This window comes from Corylus avellana, chromosome ca11 (assembly GCF_901000735.1).
Source record: "Corylus avellana chromosome ca11, CavTom2PMs-1.0".
Lineage (NCBI taxonomy): Eukaryota > Viridiplantae > Streptophyta > Magnoliopsida > Fagales > Betulaceae > Corylus > Corylus avellana.
Genome location: NC_081551.1, coordinates 19418329 through 19436001, shown reverse-complemented (window position 1 = coordinate 19436001; position 17673 = coordinate 19418329). Strand labels below are relative to the sequence as shown.

At 38.3% G+C, this 17673-nt stretch overlaps 2 protein-coding genes across 6 annotated transcripts; both read left to right on the top strand.

Annotated features, from left to right (window-relative positions):
* The first annotated feature begins 1367 nt into the window (after window positions 1-1367).
* On the top strand, window positions 1368-6353 carry LOC132165510 (uncharacterized). 2 transcript variants are annotated; one of them, XM_059576106.1, is made up of 3 exons: window positions 1368-1672; window positions 4942-5239; window positions 5567-6353. In XM_059576106.1, the coding sequence occupies exons 1-3, from the start codon at window positions 1465-1467 to the stop codon at window positions 6183-6185; spliced, it is 1125 nt and encodes a 374-aa protein (XP_059432089.1). In that variant the 5' UTR covers window positions 1368-1464; the 3' UTR covers window positions 6186-6353. The 2 variants fall into 2 exon arrangements, with proteins under 2 accessions (XP_059432089.1, XP_059432090.1); XM_059576107.1 differs by lacking the exon at window positions 1368-1672 and adding an exon at window positions 3079-4502.
* A 3518-nt stretch (window positions 6354-9871) lies between these two features.
* LOC132166419 (protein tesmin/TSO1-like CXC 5) lies at window positions 9872-17644 on the top strand. 4 transcript variants are annotated; one of them, XM_059577223.1, is made up of 10 exons: window positions 9872-10585; window positions 11601-11708; window positions 12988-13165; window positions 14656-15015; window positions 15231-15251; window positions 15375-15478; window positions 15554-15648; window positions 15807-16223; window positions 16489-16780; window positions 17238-17644. In XM_059577223.1, exons 1-9 carry the CDS (start codon window positions 10248-10250, stop codon window positions 16749-16751), a joined length of 1884 nt encoding a protein of 627 aa, XP_059433206.1. In that variant the 5' UTR covers window positions 9872-10247; the 3' UTR covers window positions 16752-16780; window positions 17238-17644. The 4 variants fall into 4 exon arrangements, with proteins under 4 accessions (XP_059433206.1, XP_059433205.1, XP_059433204.1 ...); XM_059577222.1 differs by having other exon boundaries at window positions 17234-17644; XM_059577221.1 differs by lacking the exon at window positions 17238-17644 and having other exon boundaries at window positions 16489-17180.
* The last annotated feature ends 29 nt before the right edge of the window (window positions 17645-17673 follow it).

Sequence of the window (17673 nt, the reverse complement as noted above, 5' to 3'; positions counted from 1 at the left end):
CCAAAAGAGCTCACATGCCTTAAGATACCGCTCATCATCCAGGCCTGTGGCAATCTCATCCAGTATGCCAATGGCCCTACTCATGGTATTGGAAAATGATGCACCAATTCCACCAACCCCTGCACTCCCTTTCCCGCTACTCATTCATTATTGGTCCTGTAACAACAACTCTTTCTTCAAACGGTTTAGCTTGATAGGTCATCTCATTACTAGAACCACCCCCAGAACCAAGATCAACCCCCACATTGTTACCAATAGCGTTAGTGCCATTACTAACATGCATTCTAAACTGCAATAGTGCATCATTCAACTCATCCTCTTCATCACTATCCGGTGGTGTCCTAGTGGAGGAATGGCGGAGAACCCCAGTGGCGGTTGAGCCATTGAAGATTAGACCCAACATTTCATAATTTGGACACCCCTTCCTTAAGAAAAGCCCAGCCTTCTTGTTGATCTAGGACAAACACGAAAACAAATTAAAAAAAAAAAAATTATGGGTTACCTAAAGTAGAGTAGGTTAAGGGTTTGGCGAAATTTACCCTAAGATACTACTGCCGCTGTGTCTTCGTCCCCTGGATGGTGTTTGACACACTTGTCCGCATCTCTCCCTCTCTCTCTCTCTCTCTCTCCCAGTTTTCATTTTTTCATTCTCCAAAGTCCAACCTAGAGTTGTGAAGCACCCCCTCCAGTCCACGACTCCAGCCTACAGTCCCGGAGCACTGTTCAGCCACCTTCGTCCACAAATAGCTAGCTCTTCCAATAACATCTCTTTCTCCGATTATAACCCTGAGTTCATGAAAGTTTTCGATCATGCAAACTCTCAAAAACTAGTATTCTCTCTTTCTCTCTCTAGCATTTCAATAAGTCTAGTGTCATGCCCAACCTTGAGGTTCGGGTATGCGAATTGGGCCAATGTGAAATTCGCTTTGGATTAAAATTCTGAACAAAATTCTAGTTGGGTTTTGGGACAAACGGGCCAAACAGATTTTCAACATGTGTTTCTTAAAAAATCCAAAACAAAAATGAGAATTGACCCATCCAAACAAGTGTTTAAAATCACACCTACACATATAACCAAATTTACATTTGACAAGTTTTTTTTGTTTTTCTTTTTCTAATGAGGCGGAAAGGGGAAATGACATTTGGCGAGTACTAAATGACATGTTAGTACTCATCTGTTTAGTAAAAGAGTTACTACTCTGAAAAAAAATCCTATTCAAAGTTCCTACTTAAAAAAGGTTAAAAACTACATGGAGTTTAAGAGGGCAAAACGACGACGGATCCCTTTCACCCATCAAGAACGGACGCCGAAGAAAATTTCGTGGCTGGCTGTAAAATAGGGAAAAGACTTGCACTTTCCCGTAATTTGGCTGACAAAAATCCTATTCAGAGTTCCTCTAGGGTTTACATACATCTGCGTTGTCATCGAAATCTTAGCGATCAGGCACGCACTCGTCGCTCAAAATGTCCGCAAGAGAAAAGGACCAAACGACACCGCACCACCAGCCTTTCATCAGCAGCCTCGTCGTGCGTCCCTCCGTCAGCGGTGACGGCGGAGGCGGCGCCGGAGCTGACGGAAGCGGCGGCGGACGCGTCAGCGACTACGAGCCCGGCGAGGTCCGCCGGGAGCCTCATCCGTACTCTCGCTCCGATCGATTCTCCGATGAGCCTGGTTCGTCTCTTTCTCTGGTTCTTACTTTTGTTTATTGTTTGACTGTGCTGATTGTTTAATTGCTAGAGTTAGGTCCTTTTCGATGGGATCTGAAATTCATATGAGGTGTATCTTTTTGGTTTAAATTAACGCGTTTCCAAACCCTAGATCGTTGAAGTAGGTTTGCTTGGGGTTTTTGTTAATTGTATGTGTTGCTCTATGTACTTTTTAGTTGGTTCCGAAGAATTATGATTGATTAGGTCAACATTCGGATTGGATTTATTTTTGGTTAAATTTTGCTTTTCTCGGTTGAATTAGTTTTTATATTCACTTGTCCAATGCGATTGAGAATGCTGTTTATCGCAATGAAGAAGCAGCTTTCTTATGACTTATGAGTATTATTGAGCATCAACTTACAGATTTGATTGGTTAATGTGAAAGGAACCTAAATATATTGATTCTAGAGAAAATCGGAATTAGTGTACATGATTAAATGATATGGGGAAAAAGGCTGTTATTCTATATTTAAACTTTGTCTTGATAGTTGAGCTTTGGTTAACCACGTGGAAATCTAGATAGTGTGTTACCGCCCGAGCAGGTTTATGCTATTGGAAAAATCTCTTAGTGCATCCCATGGAAGTTGAATTACTTCGTTGTGGTACATTTTGATGAGTAAATCATAGTTGTGAATAGGAATGCTGAAATGACCAGTTACTTTAATCACAATAGTGGTGAAAGTTTGAGATGCCTGCTTTTGGTGGCTCTGTTTTACTTTCAATGATGCCATTATGGATGATGATTTGTAGCTTTAAATCTTAAACAAAATGGAGCGATTCAATTTCTTTGGAATGTGCCACTATTGGCCTGTGGTAATGAGTGGCATAGTTTAGAGGAGGAATCATGCTGAAAGGACAGGATATAAACTTAGTTTCCTCTTAAATTGAATGACAGCTTATGCAAACTGAATTGGGTAGTGATTGATCTCCATACTCAATGTACTTGTATCTCGCATATTTCTAATACAGTTCACAAGGAAGATGGAGACCTTGGATCTCCATATTCAATTTCTTTTTATGATTCTCTCTCCCATATTTGCACCTAATTTAATTATAGTTATAGACTTCTAGTGACCATAAATTCTACATTTTGTTTTGTTTTTTTTGTTTTTTTTTTTTTTCTCGAAATAAGTTTTATTATCTTTACTCTTTTGTTCAAATTATATTGCTTGATGAGTCTGTGTAGTCATCCAACAAATGGTGTTTTGAGGACCTGTTGACTATTCCTTATGTTGCATGTGGGTCATGTGGATCTACTACCATTTATGGAGTATCAAACTGCAAATAAATTTTTTTATTATGTGTTACAGCTCTGAATGTTGCCTACAAGCACCTGGGCCTTGAGGAAGGCATGTTGGTGTGAGTGCAGTCTTGGATCATGGTCTGGGGCAAATGTGTTTATGTATTAGAACTAAATATATTTGTGGTACTTGCTGTTGGGGGATAGTGTTCATTGTGTTTGAATTTATGGGGTGCAGCATCACCAAAAATAAGGGCTTGGGTCTCATTTGTTGCAAGTCATGGTGATGGGTATTTCTGGGGATAAAGCCGAACGGGTTGGGTTAACATAGATACTGTGTAATCGGGAATGCCAATCATTTTGGTGATGAATCTGCAAGGTTCCAAGATGGTCATATGACTTGACAAAGCATCAGAGAACCACACCATCATTGAGCATTATTGTGATGGTATTTCTATTTGGTGACCATTCAAAAGAAGAATACAAGAAAATGAAATAAGATTGCTTGTCTACGGAAAGAAGTTCAGTGTGGTAAAATGGTACTGAATTTACCTTTACAGGAGCTGACACTGTTTTGGAAGCTGATGTTTTGTGGTGAACATTGAGCTTTATAATTTGTGGTTTGCATTGGTTTCTTTAATGTGTGGAAACATATACTTCTGTACTTCCTGCTTACTGATAGATTCTAGTGGTTGTTTTGCGAGAATTTGGATTATTCGTATGTGGAATGATGTTTTAGTTGGGGTTTTCTTTTATTAGTTCTTCCCCTTGGTTGGTGAAATAGGGTGAATCAGATTGTTTTATAGGAACTAGTATGACATTGTACTCCTCAAGAGTTGTCGCGTGGATAGTAGATGCTTGGGAGTTTGGAAAACTTCTATTAGTATGTTACCTCTAGTTTCTGCTGGACATCTGTAGGTTTTTGTTATTATCACATTTCTGACGAGTGGTGCGTTGGTACAGAAAATGACTTCAGTTCTTTAGACTCTTGGATTGTTGTTTTCGTTTGTGTTCCCTTTCCTTTGATACTTTGATTGTTTGTAAGTTGTAGAAGACATAGTTAATGGTCAACAGTAACTGTGAATTTTTACTCTTCTGGGATTTGACATGCCTTTAAGGCTTCAGAACACTTTCTCATTCTGAGCAACTGTTAACTCTGGCTGGTGGAAACTTTTGAAGTTGATGTTGCTTTTAAGTCAGATATGGGGGGCATTAACAAGACTCATATATGGCTATTGAAAAAAGGCAGACCAAGTTGGTAGTGGGTATTATTTGGATGCTTGCCCTTTGGTGGGAGCTCTTTTGGTGGTAGATTTCCTATGGGGTTCACGCTATTGCTCTTCCTGCTCCTTTTTGACGGCATGTTTCAACTCATGAGGTTTTGGGAGAAGGTTTACTGGTGGTATTGCTTTATGGGCTGGATTAGTATTTATTAGGCACATATCTGTCTTCGCTATCTGCAGGCTGCAGATATGGATGAAGTTCACTTCCTTATTGCTACTACCGTGCTGTATTAACTTATGGTTGCACCGGATCCATGATTTTTGGGGCTTAGGTAAATATATATAATTTTAAGTATGTTGCGGTCCACAAGGTAATGATGTGGCTCTGTATATAGTAATTCCGGAATTGTTTTCTTTTTGAAGACTATCAGCAATTACAGTGTATGGTGAGTACAAATAACCACTGTTTGACTTGCTCATTGCTTTAGTTATATTCACTGGTGATATGGATTACTTGTTTGGGAAGTGACACAAGGGTGTCATCATGTGAAATTCTTACTCTTTTCACAAAAATATTCTGTTTTCTGCTCTCTATGGCAAGGAGATGCCCCAAATGATGGTAACTGTCCTTGCAAACTTTGTGGAATAGTTCATTAGAAGTTTTATGGTCACAGATCTTCAGCTATCATAAGTGTTCTATACTTTCACTTTTTCCCCTAATCTTATTAGGCTTTGCATATCTCTGGACTTCACTGGCTTTTCATTTTTCAGGATACAGAATTCGTGCAGGTTCCGGATCTCCTGTACGGCATAGGGATGCAGATCATCGTTACAGTCCTGATTTTAATCATACTGGTGGTCGGCCACGCGGCCGCGACTTTGGTGGCGGGAGGGGTAGATATCGAGACTCCTCACCCCCTTATGGTCGAGGAAGGGGTGGTGGCAGGCCATTTGGTAGAGCTTTTGATGGGCCTGGGTTTGGTCCTGGGCCATTCAGAGGCGAAGGCATGAGTAGAAATAATCCAAATGTGCGTCCAAGGGAAGGCGATTGGGTTTGCCCAGATCTTTCGTAAGTTGATATCTTGCATTTTATATTGCAAATTACTTTTTTTCTTGATTGTCTGTACACGTGATTATGTGACAGTTTTGCTATTTCCAATATCATTCATTGGCTTCTGTTTATAGTGTTCTGCAAGTTCTAATTCTTGCTGATTTTTTTGTTATTTATTATTTATATATAATTTGAGAATGACAATGAATGTGTATTTTAGCTTAAATATTTTCCCCTTTTGGGGCTGTTCTATTGCTAGTTTTCGGGTAGGTATTAAGTGCAAACATTTTTGTTGAGAAGTGTAGATTCTTGGCCGAATCTCACTTTTTCTTGATCGTGCCTCAGGTGTAGAAACCTGAATTTTGCAAGGCGGGAGTACTGTAACACCTGCAACATGTCTCGCCATGCACCTGTTGGAAGTCCTCGGAGAGGCTATCCTGGCCCACCACCTCCACATGCTCCCCCAAGGCGCTTCCCTGGCCCTCCAATGGAACGTTCCCCTGGCAGGACGATGAATGGCTATAGGTCCCCTCCTCGTGGTTGGGCTAGGGATGGCCCCAGGGAGTTTGGAGCTGGTGGTTTACCACCTCCAAGGCACGAAGGCAGGTTTTCTGATCACCACATGCCGAGAGAACGGTTGGACTTTCCAGAAGATGACTACAGAGGGAGGAGCAAGTTTGATAGGCCAATGCCAATAGACTGGGGTCATAGGGACAACCATGGAAGGGATCCCATCTTCAATGGAAGGAAAGGATTTGAGAGAAGGCCACCATCTCCACCACCAGTACCACCACCAGCACCATTTCCTCATCGTGACCGCTGGACTCGTGATATTAGAGAGAGAAGCCGCTCCCCAATAAGGGGCGGCCCACCACCAAAAGACTATCGCCGGGATATGTTTGTGGGACGGGGACGAGATGATCGGCGTGCTGTGGGGCGAGACAGAATTGGAAATGCATACTAGCAAGTGGGCCAGGGGGGCAAAATTTGCACGTGTAATTGTGGTTTAAGTTTTTGTCTAGAGAGGAAGGATGGATATTCACAGCTCAGGACTAAACTCGGTGCTTTGTTTCTGACCTTGGTAATGTTGTATAACTTGAAGTAGGTAAAATACTCGATTTTGCAATTATTAGTCCTGTTGTTGTCGTGTCGACATAAAAAAGGGCAAAATATCGGTGGCGGCGTTAGATTTTTTTTTTTTTTTTTTTGGTCGATAATGCTTGAGCTACGTGTTCCCATCGTGGAGTCTGCTCTGCTGTCATTTTCATGGACCATTCTACTCTTATTCCGAGTCTTTGCGGTCAACAAGATAAATTCATATTTTTCAAGGGCTTCCCAAGCCGCATAATTTCAAGAGGCTGTTTCGTAGGGGCCAGTATTATTCGTTCAAAGTAGAGAATAGGTCGTTTGTTTGTTTTTTTTTTTTTTTTGTTCTTTTAATGTATTTTTTGCTCTTGCAAATACTTGTTATGATCTATGTGGCGTTGTGGTTATTTGTCTCGTCTTTTCGAGGAGATAGACTACGGTGATGTGGAGGTGTTAAGTACTCTCAATTGTTTATAATATGAAGCACATTATTTATTAACCGAGTCAAGGCTAAATTGTATGAGAAATCTTGTTCAATAGGTGTTTTTTTTTTTTTTTTTTTTTAATCAGAAAACATTGGATTTAACAAATTGTTAAGAAGTGTGATTGATCATTTTTGCGAGGTATCGAGTTAAATACATCATAAGAATATTTATGTAAAGCATTCAATTGCATCACCTATACGTGAGAAATAAAACCATTTTTTCATAATCAGTTTGATAGAAGAAAGATTCATTTATTTACTCAATGCGAGATGGTGATATTGTGGCGGGAAGCTTGGGATGTTTACATATAATTGGATGATTTGGTTAAATTCTAAATTGCTGTTATCAAATTATATAAATGTTAAAAACTATAATAAATATTGAACCGAAAAAAGCTCCCTTCTCCCTCCTGTCTCAAGCTTAGTCACAACGGCTAGAGGAGTAACCCATCACCTTTTCATGTTTTTTGTTCATTTTCCTTATGAGTTTTTCTATTGAGAGAACTCACTTTTCTCTAGAGATTTCTCTAGATCTATCTATCGTCTATGACGATTTATCCTTGACCCTTACGAAACAGCAGCCACAATGGATCGTCTCCTTCCGCTCCACTCTTGCCATGGATCGTCTCCTCCACTTCACCGGCCGGATCTATGTATGCTTGAAGATTGGATTTTTCAAAGTTCGATCTCCTTCTCTCCATCAATCCCAGCCAGAAACCCGCCTCTCCTCCACCATCACTGGCATTCTAGCTTTTTGGCGAAGCTCTCTGTAGCCCCATCTAATCCCCACGCGCTGGGGCGTGGACCACACGCTCCTGCAAGTGGATCTAATGCCCCAGCGCGTGGGTCTCACGTGCTAAGCAGCTTCTGCCGAAGCCTTCCTCCGTTGCAGCTGCTGTGTTTTGAGTTTTTTCATGTTATTTTGTGTAGCTTTCTATCATTTTTTGTGGCTTTGTTGCTTAGTATTTAACCCAATCCGGTTGGACTTCAGACTTTTTGTTTGTGAAGTATATATTTTTTTTTCTTTTTGGAAACTTTTTTTCCACTGTTACATTTCATCTAAATCTCCATTGCTTCTTAGGAAGCCTGTTTAGATGTTTAATAGGGGTATTCGTACTCCCGATGGTAGTATCCATCAGATTACGCTACGGCTTTCATTGGCTGCATTCGCAGATGACTTCTACTTTCACCTCCTTAGAGATGCTTGCGGTTTGTTTGGATTGGGTTAATCTGTTTAAGCTTGTTTTTAGCTTTATGTCTAAGCTTTTAGCTTGGTGTCTTTCTTGTAACCTTTTTCTGCTTTAATGGATGCCGGTTTGTTTTAAAAAAAGAAGAAGTGATGAATGTTAAATTGATTGAGGCAATAAATGTTGATATGGTAAAATCTCAGCCATGGTTAATCCTTTGGTAGTGGATCCTGATAGGGGTGTGCAAATCGTTATAACCGGTGGTTATTAGTTATTACTGCTAACCGCAATTGCCTTGAGTAGTTATCGATTTTTAATAACTGCAACCACAACCGCCTAGGCAGTTAGCTGTTATTTTATAACCGGCGGTTAGCGGTTATTCAATCCAATAATCGGCGGTTTTATAACATTTTTTTATATGGGCTTTTAAAGTATTTTGGGCATTTAATTTGCCTATTTTTGGGGCTTATTTTAAGGGTTTAAAGTCAAAATGTTATATATATATATATAAAATGTTGTTTTTTTGGACCAGCCAATATTATTGAATAAGGCTTGGCCCAAAACATCACATACCACATTATATATTTCACATACATAGTCATAAATAGCTCAAATTCATTAATCCAAATACAAATGAAAAAAATTAAAAAGACAAAATCCAAATGGAATCATAGCACGGCCAAATGGCCCAAAACCAAAACAAATAATATGTCTGGATACATATTAGGGTAAAGTCTACTTAACCCCCTCAAACTACCACCCCAATAACAATCTACCCCTCAAACTATTAATTGTGACAATTTAACCCAAAAACTATTAAAACAATGACAATGCACCCATAATTTTAACAAAATAACGAAATTACCCTTACTAAAATAAAAACAAAAATACTAAAATTTATTTATTTATTTCAAAATTTTAAGGGTATTTTTGTCTTATTGAAAATTCTATAAGGGTAATTTCATCATTTTGCTAACATTGGGAGGTACATTGTCATTGTTTTGGTAGTTTGGGGGTAAATTGTCGTAATTGATAGTTTGAGGGGTAGATTGTCATCAGGGTGGTAGTTTGAGGGGGTTAAGTGGACTTTACCCTACATATTACAAACCAAATGGAGGCAAAGCACCGCCAAACGACCCTATTTTGGTGTTTAATATATTTTATTACTATAAAATATTTAATATTATTATTTATAAAGGTAGACGGTTAGCGGTTTTTAATAACTACCTACCAAAGCAGTTAGCGGTTGAACCGCCCCATTTGCACACCCCTAGATGCTGATGATATTAGGGGCCCATTTTTAAGTTTTATTTATCGATTTCAATTTTTACAATAAATTTTAAAATTGATTTACTGACAACGAATTAGTCACAAGTGGTAATATTTGATAATTACTGCACCTTTGTGTTTCGCTAGAAATCCGTTTTCCAATCTTGGCCGTCCATTCCTTGCCTTTACCTCCAACTCAACAACTCCTCGCAGACCCTTTAGCGCCAAATTTATTTTACTTTTCACTTTTAACGGAGCGGAATCTTTACAAAATTCCCTCGTTTTCCACCCCTTCAATGATTTCTCTCCTCTCCAATCAAATCCATACACGTTTCACAAACGTCATCTCAATAGGGCCATCATAGCCACGTGGCAAGATTCCAGTAGAGGACAAAAGCACCCGATAATTTTCCATTACAGTATTCCGCTCAGACTCGCTTTTGTGGAAAATTATCATCCTCCTAGATCCGACGGTCAGCTACTGACTACTCACACTCCTATGAATTCCCACCGTCCGATAACTAGTTCCAAAGTGCACCGTCTGATCAAACAACCATCGGTGATCCCACCGTCCAATATTCACAAAATTGAATTTCAAAAGGTTGGGAGAGAGAGGGAGCAGAGACGAACAACAAAAGGTCCCTTTGCTCCTCTCTTCTTCTTCTTCTTCTTCGTTCCATCCATTGCTTTCTCTTAAGGTCCCAAACTGTGTCTCTCTCTTTGAAATTTTTTGAATTTTTACAATTTTTTGAATTCCTCTCTCTGTGTGCGAATCGAAGCCCTCTCAATTTCGGTCACTATTCGCTGAACTTCAGCGTTTTCAGCTGCGAAATCGTTTATTTTTCTGTATTTGAATTTATCTCGGTGGCTTACGATTTGGTTTTGGATCTGAAAGTATCTGAATTTGAGGAATTTTGGTGATTATTTGGGAGTTATCAGCGGATTGAGTTATTGAAAAGAGAAAAAGGAATTGTGATTGAGTTTTCTAATTTTGAATTTGATGGGAGAGGGTGAGGGAAGCGATATCCCTCTGAAGAAGGCTCAATCGGACGGCGCAGCGACCTTGGCGTCGACGGAGGCTCCAGCGACGAAGAAGCTCGCGAGGCAGCTGGATTTCACGGGCTTCGGTGGCGGCGGTGGGTGCTCCGGAAGTGTGGCCCTGCCGGAGCACCCACAGCCACAATTACAGTCGCAGTCGCAGTCACAGCCACAGCCACAGCCGCAGCCGCAGATGGTTGCGGCCACGGTGACAGTGGCACCAGCGCAGCCGAAGCCGGTTGCAATGGCGATTCCGGTGCCGCCGCCGCCGCATACGTCTCATCCGCCAGTGAGGGTTGTGTAAGTTTGTTCAATTCTGGTTTTTTTCAGTTACAAAATTTCGATTTTTGTTTGGGCGATTGGTTTGTTGAGAATAAAACTTGATTAGTTTGAATGATTTGGTCTTTTGGAGGAGTGCTTGTGGTTCGTTGAGAAGGAATTTTTGTTTGATTTGGAAGCTTTGGCTGTTGGGGAGTGAAGTGTGTGTTATTGTATTTGTTGGTTTACTGAGAAAGTTCCTTATCCCATGGATTTTGTTTGAAAGATTTGCTTTTGACGTGTGAAGTTGCTATGTTTCTGGAAATTTTGAGGGCCCTGATTGGCATCCTGGCTATTGAAGTTACAGTGGTTTCTTTATATGGAACTCTTATTCAAATTTGGTTACTTTGTTTGTTGCTTTTGTAGATCGTTTTAGTTATTTAATTCCTATATTTATAGAGCCGTGGAAAGATTCATTTCTTGCCACTACCATATTTTTTAGTCCTTTTAATCTCCAAAAACTCAGCAATTTCTTTCTCACCCAATCCATCTTCATATTATAGCGTCGAAAAGGTGTAGCAGGAACTTTTGGGTTTATTCATTTTGTTCATGTATTTGTCTGATAAATAATAAATATTATTATAATTCCTTCAAGCACAATTTCTACCCTGTTATCTCTGCATGAATTCTCCATGTTATAGATATATTCTATAATGGTGTATTAGGTTATCTATGCCACATCTATGAAATTGAACTTTGTTGCTTTTTATTTGTTTATTTACTCTTTTTTGTCCCTGTGCCCTGGTAAAAGTTCCTTAAGCTAATCAGCCCGTGTTGTAACGCTTCTCCCAACCCCAAACCCCACTGAAAGTGGGATTGGCATTGATATGCCTTTAGATCTTAAATTTTATGCATATAGTAAAGACACATTTGCTTCAAAACTTGAAGTTTATGGAAGCAGTTGTACGTACACAAATACTTTGCCAATATGGCACATGATAGAAGCTCAAGATGTATCTATTAATTTTGGTGTAACCCTACCCCCTTCTTTCTGCAGAAAACCAGATTCACCAAAATCAAGACCAAGATCCAATTCCGAAGTCAAAGATGCTACTCCAAAGAAGCAAAAACAATGCAATTGTAAACACTCACGATGCTTAAAGTTGTAAGTACATGACCTCTTTATGCTCTCCTGGTATAAGATGGTGTGTTGTTCTACACTTGAATTACTATGCTTGTATAAAGACAGGCACACATTATTTATAAGTATACACAAGCACGCATGCTCGCACGCTCACCCACTCTGATGTATGTATTTGCCCAAATATATAAACACATATTTTTATCTATTTATTTATAAACTTTATAATTATACCATTTAATATGGTGCTGTGGTCCCACTCACTTCTTTTACCATTTTATTCTAGGTTCCATAACAAGAGCTGGCAACCTTTTGCCAGAATATTCTTTATGAACCAAAAAGGCAGAAAAATTATTCATTTCTTAATTCATTGTTTCTTCTTTTAGCTAAGGAGCTACATATTTACATGCAATCTTTGAGTTCTGATCAAGGAGATAAATCCAAATGGTAGCTAGTAGTTGGGTACTCTCTGAATAGTACATAGCATGTTGTAGAATTCTATGAGAATGATATGTGTCGTCTTCCATTCTCCTCTGTGTGTGTGTTGCGATTGTGTGTATTTGCTTTGCAATTTTCAATTGATTTTTCAATATGCACTGGTTGATAAATCGGCGTAATTGATAATGGTAAAAATTGGTTGGGTTGGGGTAGGCTGAAGGCAAATGCAATCTCAACCCAAGGGTGTAAATGGTAACAGGATTACGCAACTAATGAATCAAAAAATTCTTCTCATACTTGATAAAAAAAAAAAGTGATTGTGTAAGTGCAGATTAACATTTGGTTTGTACCATAATTACACATACTGCAAATGCCCTTGTGGTACTGCAACTTTTGTTGAACTATTGACTGGCTTTTCTTCGTTCAAACTATGTTTTTCCTTCGACAAATTTCTCATCAGCATCTGCAACGCTTATTCCATAAGTCCATAACCTAGGCTTACTGAAGCATTCAAATACATGAGGCTTGATCCTATGTGCCTTATATCAGATTTATTGGACAAAAAATTGGGTCACATTCACATTGTACTTATATGTGCCTTCATGTGTGTTTGATTAACTTAACACATTGTATGAGGAAACCCTGTAAGTCCATAACCTAGACTTACTGAAGCATTCAAATACACGAGGCTTGATCCTATGCTTCTATTGGCGTAAAGACAAACTATGTTGTGCCTCTAAGTAACTTTTGTTCCTGCTAACATTCTCAATTATCTTGCAGCAATTTCGTTTTGGTATAAATTGTATGCAACTTAATATTTCTTATGAGATATTTTTATTGATGTGAAGCTCGTTTTGTCAATCAGGTATTGTGAGTGTTTTGCATCTGGAATATACTGTGATGGGTGCAACTGTGTAAATTGTTATAACAACGTTGAGAATGAAGCTGCTAGGCGAGAAGCTGTAGAAGCTACTTTAGAGCGTAATCCAAATGCATTCAGGCCAAAAATTGCCAGCAGCCCACATGCATTGCGGGATAGTAGGGTATGTTCATCTAATAATGCTACATTTTGAATTTTATTTACCAGGTGCTGAGGTAATCTTTCAGTTTTTAGTATAGGCACAACATGTAAGAGGTTTTAGTATTTTACCTATCTTGTTATTAATGCTGCTACCAATGTTTCTTGGGGGTTCCCTTTTACATGTTTCTAGCCATTGTGGCATCTTTGTTACTGTCAATGATGGATCTATTTCTGAGACACCATTCTAGATATCTATTCTAGCTTTTATTGTTGTTCATATGGGAACGTTGTGCTAAAACTTTGTGACATCAGGAAGGAATTTACGGTATTGCTTATAGTTTCCTGGTATGTGCGTAAGATGATTACTAAGAATTGGTGGATAGAGAATGTTGGAATATTAATGATTAAATTTACAATTTTTTATAAGTTTAAACTTTTGGGATAAGTAGTGATTTAACATGGTATCAAAATAGAGGTTCTGAGTTTGAACACTAACTCTATAGTTACCCTCAATTTCAGTTAAATATTTCATGTAATAAGCTTCACTTATTGAGGTAGAGTTTGAGCTCACATATGAGGGAGAGTGTTAAAATATTAATTAAATGATTAAATTCATAATTTCTTAACATTTCTTAAAATTTCTTAAGTTTTTGAAATAAGTGGTGACTTAATAGTGAATTATTATTATTATGTTACTTATTGCACTCCACCTTTATGTGCATGTTTTAGCTTTTTTTTTTTTTTTTTTTTGGGCTGTGTGTGCGTGTTTGTGGTCTTTTTTTTTTGAATTATATATAATTAGAATATTTTGTAAGAAAAAATGCAAAATCAACCTCTTTGGTTACACCAATTTGTAATAAGCTCCATATGGTATAAAAATTTGCCAAGACCTCAATGTGGTAAGCAAAAACACAAATAGGTCCATGCACCCAACTTTTGTCCAAATTTTTTATGGAAATTGCCAAATGCCATGCCAACACCAATTATATTATGACACGTCACCTACAATAAAAAAAAAAAAAATTAAAGTAATATAAGTATAAAATAAAAAAATAAAAAAATAAAAACGGGAGGGGGTGGCTCAACGATCCTCTCCGTTTTTTTTTTAAATAAATATTTATATATTTATATTTTTCATTGGTGATGAAATGTGTCATAATATGATTGATATTGAAGTGGCATTTGATGGTATCTGTAAAAATATTTAGACGGAAGTTGGGTGCAATGATCTATTTGTTATTTTTGCTTACCACAGTGAGTTCTCAACAAATTTTTATATCATAAAGAGCTTATTGCAAATCAGTGTAACTATAAGGATTAATTTTGCATTTTTCCCTTTTTTGTATAATGCCATTGTGAACATATCAACATAGAAAAAAGAAAATAACATGTTCTCAACTAATAAATTGAAATGTTTACCTTATTAATACACTTATTGAACTTTTCACTATTAGTATACTTTTAAACATTGTTCCTTGACAAACATTTGATGTTGTTTTGAATTATATGCAGGAGGAGGCTGGGGAAGTTTTAATATTGGGAAAGCACAATAAGGGATGCCATTGCAAAAAGTCTGGGTGCCTCAAAAAGTACTGCGAGTGCTTTCAAGCCAACATTCTCTGCTCTGAAAATTGTAAATGCATAGACTGCAAGAATTTTGAGGGTAGTGAAGAGAGACAGGCTCTATTCCACGGAGATCAAGGCAACAACATAGCATATATTCAACAGGCAGCGAATGCTGCCATAACTGGAGCTATTGGATCCTCTGGCTATGCATCCCCTCCGATGTCAAAGAAAAGAAGAAGTGCTGACCTCTTCTTTTCTTCAGCAGCTAAGGATCCATCCATTCACCGGCTTGGGCAATTTCAACAGGTAAACTTGATCTTGGCATATTTGAAGAGGAGTATATTTTGAGTGGTTAATGGCTAAAAAGGGAGAACATCAGTGAATAATTATTGCTATTCAAATTCTGGCTTCCAATAAAATCACTTGACCATATCTGTGTTTTTAATATGGATTTTGAGAGTTATGTTTTAGTCAAGAAAAGACGTGACTGAAGTTATTAATGATCGTCTCTGCATTGGTAGGGAATGGCTGCTGTCTCTTTAGTACGTGGAATCTTGTAATTTTTGATTATTTACTACCACTGAACTTCCTCTCATTTTGACGCTTGGGTACTACCTTCAGAATTCATGATAGTATACTTAAGTTTTTGTTTCTATGTTTATCAGGCAAATCATCTCAAAGCTTCTGCACCCTCCTCTTCCTTGTCCTCCGTCCCAGGTGCTCGTGTTGGTGGCAATGCAGCACTAGGCCCTTCAAAATTTACGTACAGGTAAAAATGGTTGTATTCAGGAAGATGTCATTAACCTGCTTGGTTACAATACTAACTTGTATATGATTGTTTAAGGTCTCTCTTAGCAGACATCATCCAACCGCAGGATGTGAGGGAGCTTTGTTCGGTTTTGGTTGTCCTAGCAGGAGAAGCTGCCAGAACAATTACAGGTATATCGTGATTTGTGTGTAAGAAGTTCGTATTACTGGCTGGGTACAATGGTATCTAAATTTTCATTACTGGGGAGTTGTGAGGTGCATTTAGAGGTTTTATAGGATATTTTTTAATTGATTCTAGAATATATGATGAACTTGATTAATATGTCCAGAGCAAACAAATGAAACAGAAAAGCAAGCCGAAGATCAGACAGAAACTTCCCATGCTTCTTCAACTCAAGAAAGGTTTCAAACCCGGAAGGAACCTGATGTTGAGAAAGCTGTGGCTGATGACTGTTCAAGTGCAACCCAGACCGATAAAATTGGTGCCGAAGATTCCAGTTCAGATGGCGCTGATGTGCCAAAAGGAAGGCCAATGTCTCCTGGAACTTTAGCGTTGATGTGTGATGAAGTAGATGCGATGTTCATGAGATCTGCTTCGTCTGATGGGTTGATGGGTCATGGTAACACGTCTTCACAGTTGCCTGATGGACAAGGCATGACAGAGGTCTTTACAGAGCAGGAAAGGACTGTTCTGACAAAGCTTCGAGACTGTCTTAATAGGCTCATTACTTTTGGAGAAATAAAAGGCAAGTTAATCTCCCTCTAAGTTTGATTAGTAGTTGCATGAAAGTAGCCATATCAATTTTTTGAAACGAATAAACCATTGTTTGGGACAACAAAAAGCTTTAACGACAGAGTCAAGAAATAACCCACAGAAAATATGGAGGGTGAGGTCGTGGGTTCATGTCCCACCGGGTGCGTGTGTAACTTATCAATGATTTTTTTTTTTTTTTTTTTTGCATGGTTTAGTATTGAGAATTAATGGCATCCTCTTCCATGACACATTTACAGAGACAAACTGTTCTTCATTAGCCAGAAGTGAATTGGGCGGTCAAAAAGACCTACTGAGTAATGGTGCTGCCAATGCCAATGTGAAAACTGAAGCAGGGCATCAACAAGGAGCAGTTAAAAATGGTATTTCAAAAACTGTTGTTCCACCTACGGCCAAAACATCTGCTCAGATGGTCACTCCAGCAGTTGCTGACCTCCTTCCAAAAGTTCCACTCCTCCCCGAAAATGGCGATAGCAAACAGAAGACGGAAAAGGAGATGTAGAAAGATTTTAACACAGAAATTGGCCCAAGGTATTCCCCTGCATCTCCAAAATACTACACCATTGTGGGATTTTCTTGAATGCAGTGTGAACATGGTATGGGGCCTCATTGCTAGAGCTGACAGGGATCTAATCTGATGTTTTCCTTTTCTTTTTCTTTTTTTTCTTTTTTTTTTTTTTTTCTTTTCTATTATTATTTTTCTACGCCGTTAATATATTTCTAAATTAATTTCCAGTTTCAACCATAGTTTGAGCAGAAAATGGTGTAATATGCTGCACCTTGTAATTGCATAAGATATGATTTAGATTATTAAATGCTGGTGACAATATAGCTTGTATTGTTAGGCGCTAGGAATTTTTTCAACTATTCACATCTCTAGAGAAACAAAGAGCAGTTTGATAATTTATGGTGGAATACGTTTCTTAGAATATCTTCAAGACTAATTTGTTTTATGTTTACAACTGATATTTGTTCTTTAATTAGACAGTTGATGTGAATAAATGAAGGCAAGAAATAAAATTGGGACCGTTGACCTCAACTTGCTTCCCCGGGAACCCAAACGTATTGCCGTTGTCAAGGACTTGAGCATCAATCGAATTGGAAAAATGGCACTATTCGACGAAGGAGAAATATATAGAAATATAAATGGTTTCGTTTTTAAGTTCTCGACTGCTTTATCTAAAAAATGGTGGAAATTGGTTCATAAGGGTTAGTTAAAGTTGAAGTTTTTTTGATTTGAAAACTACGCTTATCTTCTCAAATTGACACCTGATTTGCATTTGTCTAACAAGCTATAAAAAAAGTGCCACTCAATTGTACACAACTCCTTTAGTTCTCCCCTCTATCAGCAGTCTCTTAATTTCGACAAAAAATGTGTCACGTGATTGAAATTCTCCATTATACACTTGCATTAAATAAACAAT

What these genes read in the sequence shown, in the direction of transcription:
- LOC132165510 (XM_059576106.1), top strand. Translation starts at nt 1,465, where the DNA reads ATGTCCGCAAGAGAAAAGGACCAAACGACACCGCACCACCAGCCTTTC. An exon ending in TCGATTCTCCGATGAGCCTG is followed by an intron (nt 1,673 to 4,941) that starts GTTCGTCTCTTT and finishes TTCATTTTTCAG; the next exon opens with GATACAGAATTCGTGCAGGT. An exon ending in TGGGTTTGCCCAGATCTTTC is followed by an intron (nt 5,240 to 5,566) that starts GTAAGTTGATAT and finishes ATCGTGCCTCAG; the next exon opens with GTGTAGAAACCTGAATTTTG.
- LOC132166419 (XM_059577223.1), top strand. Translation starts at nt 10,248, where the DNA reads ATGGGAGAGGGTGAGGGAAGCGATATCCCTCTGAAGAAGGCTCAATCG. An exon ending in ATGCATTGCGGGATAGTAGG is followed by an intron (nt 13,166 to 14,655) that starts GTATGTTCATCT and finishes AATTATATGCAG; the next exon opens with GAGGAGGCTGGGGAAGTTTT. An exon ending in GAATGGCTGCTGTCTCTTTA is followed by an intron (nt 15,252 to 15,374) that starts GTACGTGGAATC and finishes TATGTTTATCAG; the next exon opens with GCAAATCATCTCAAAGCTTC.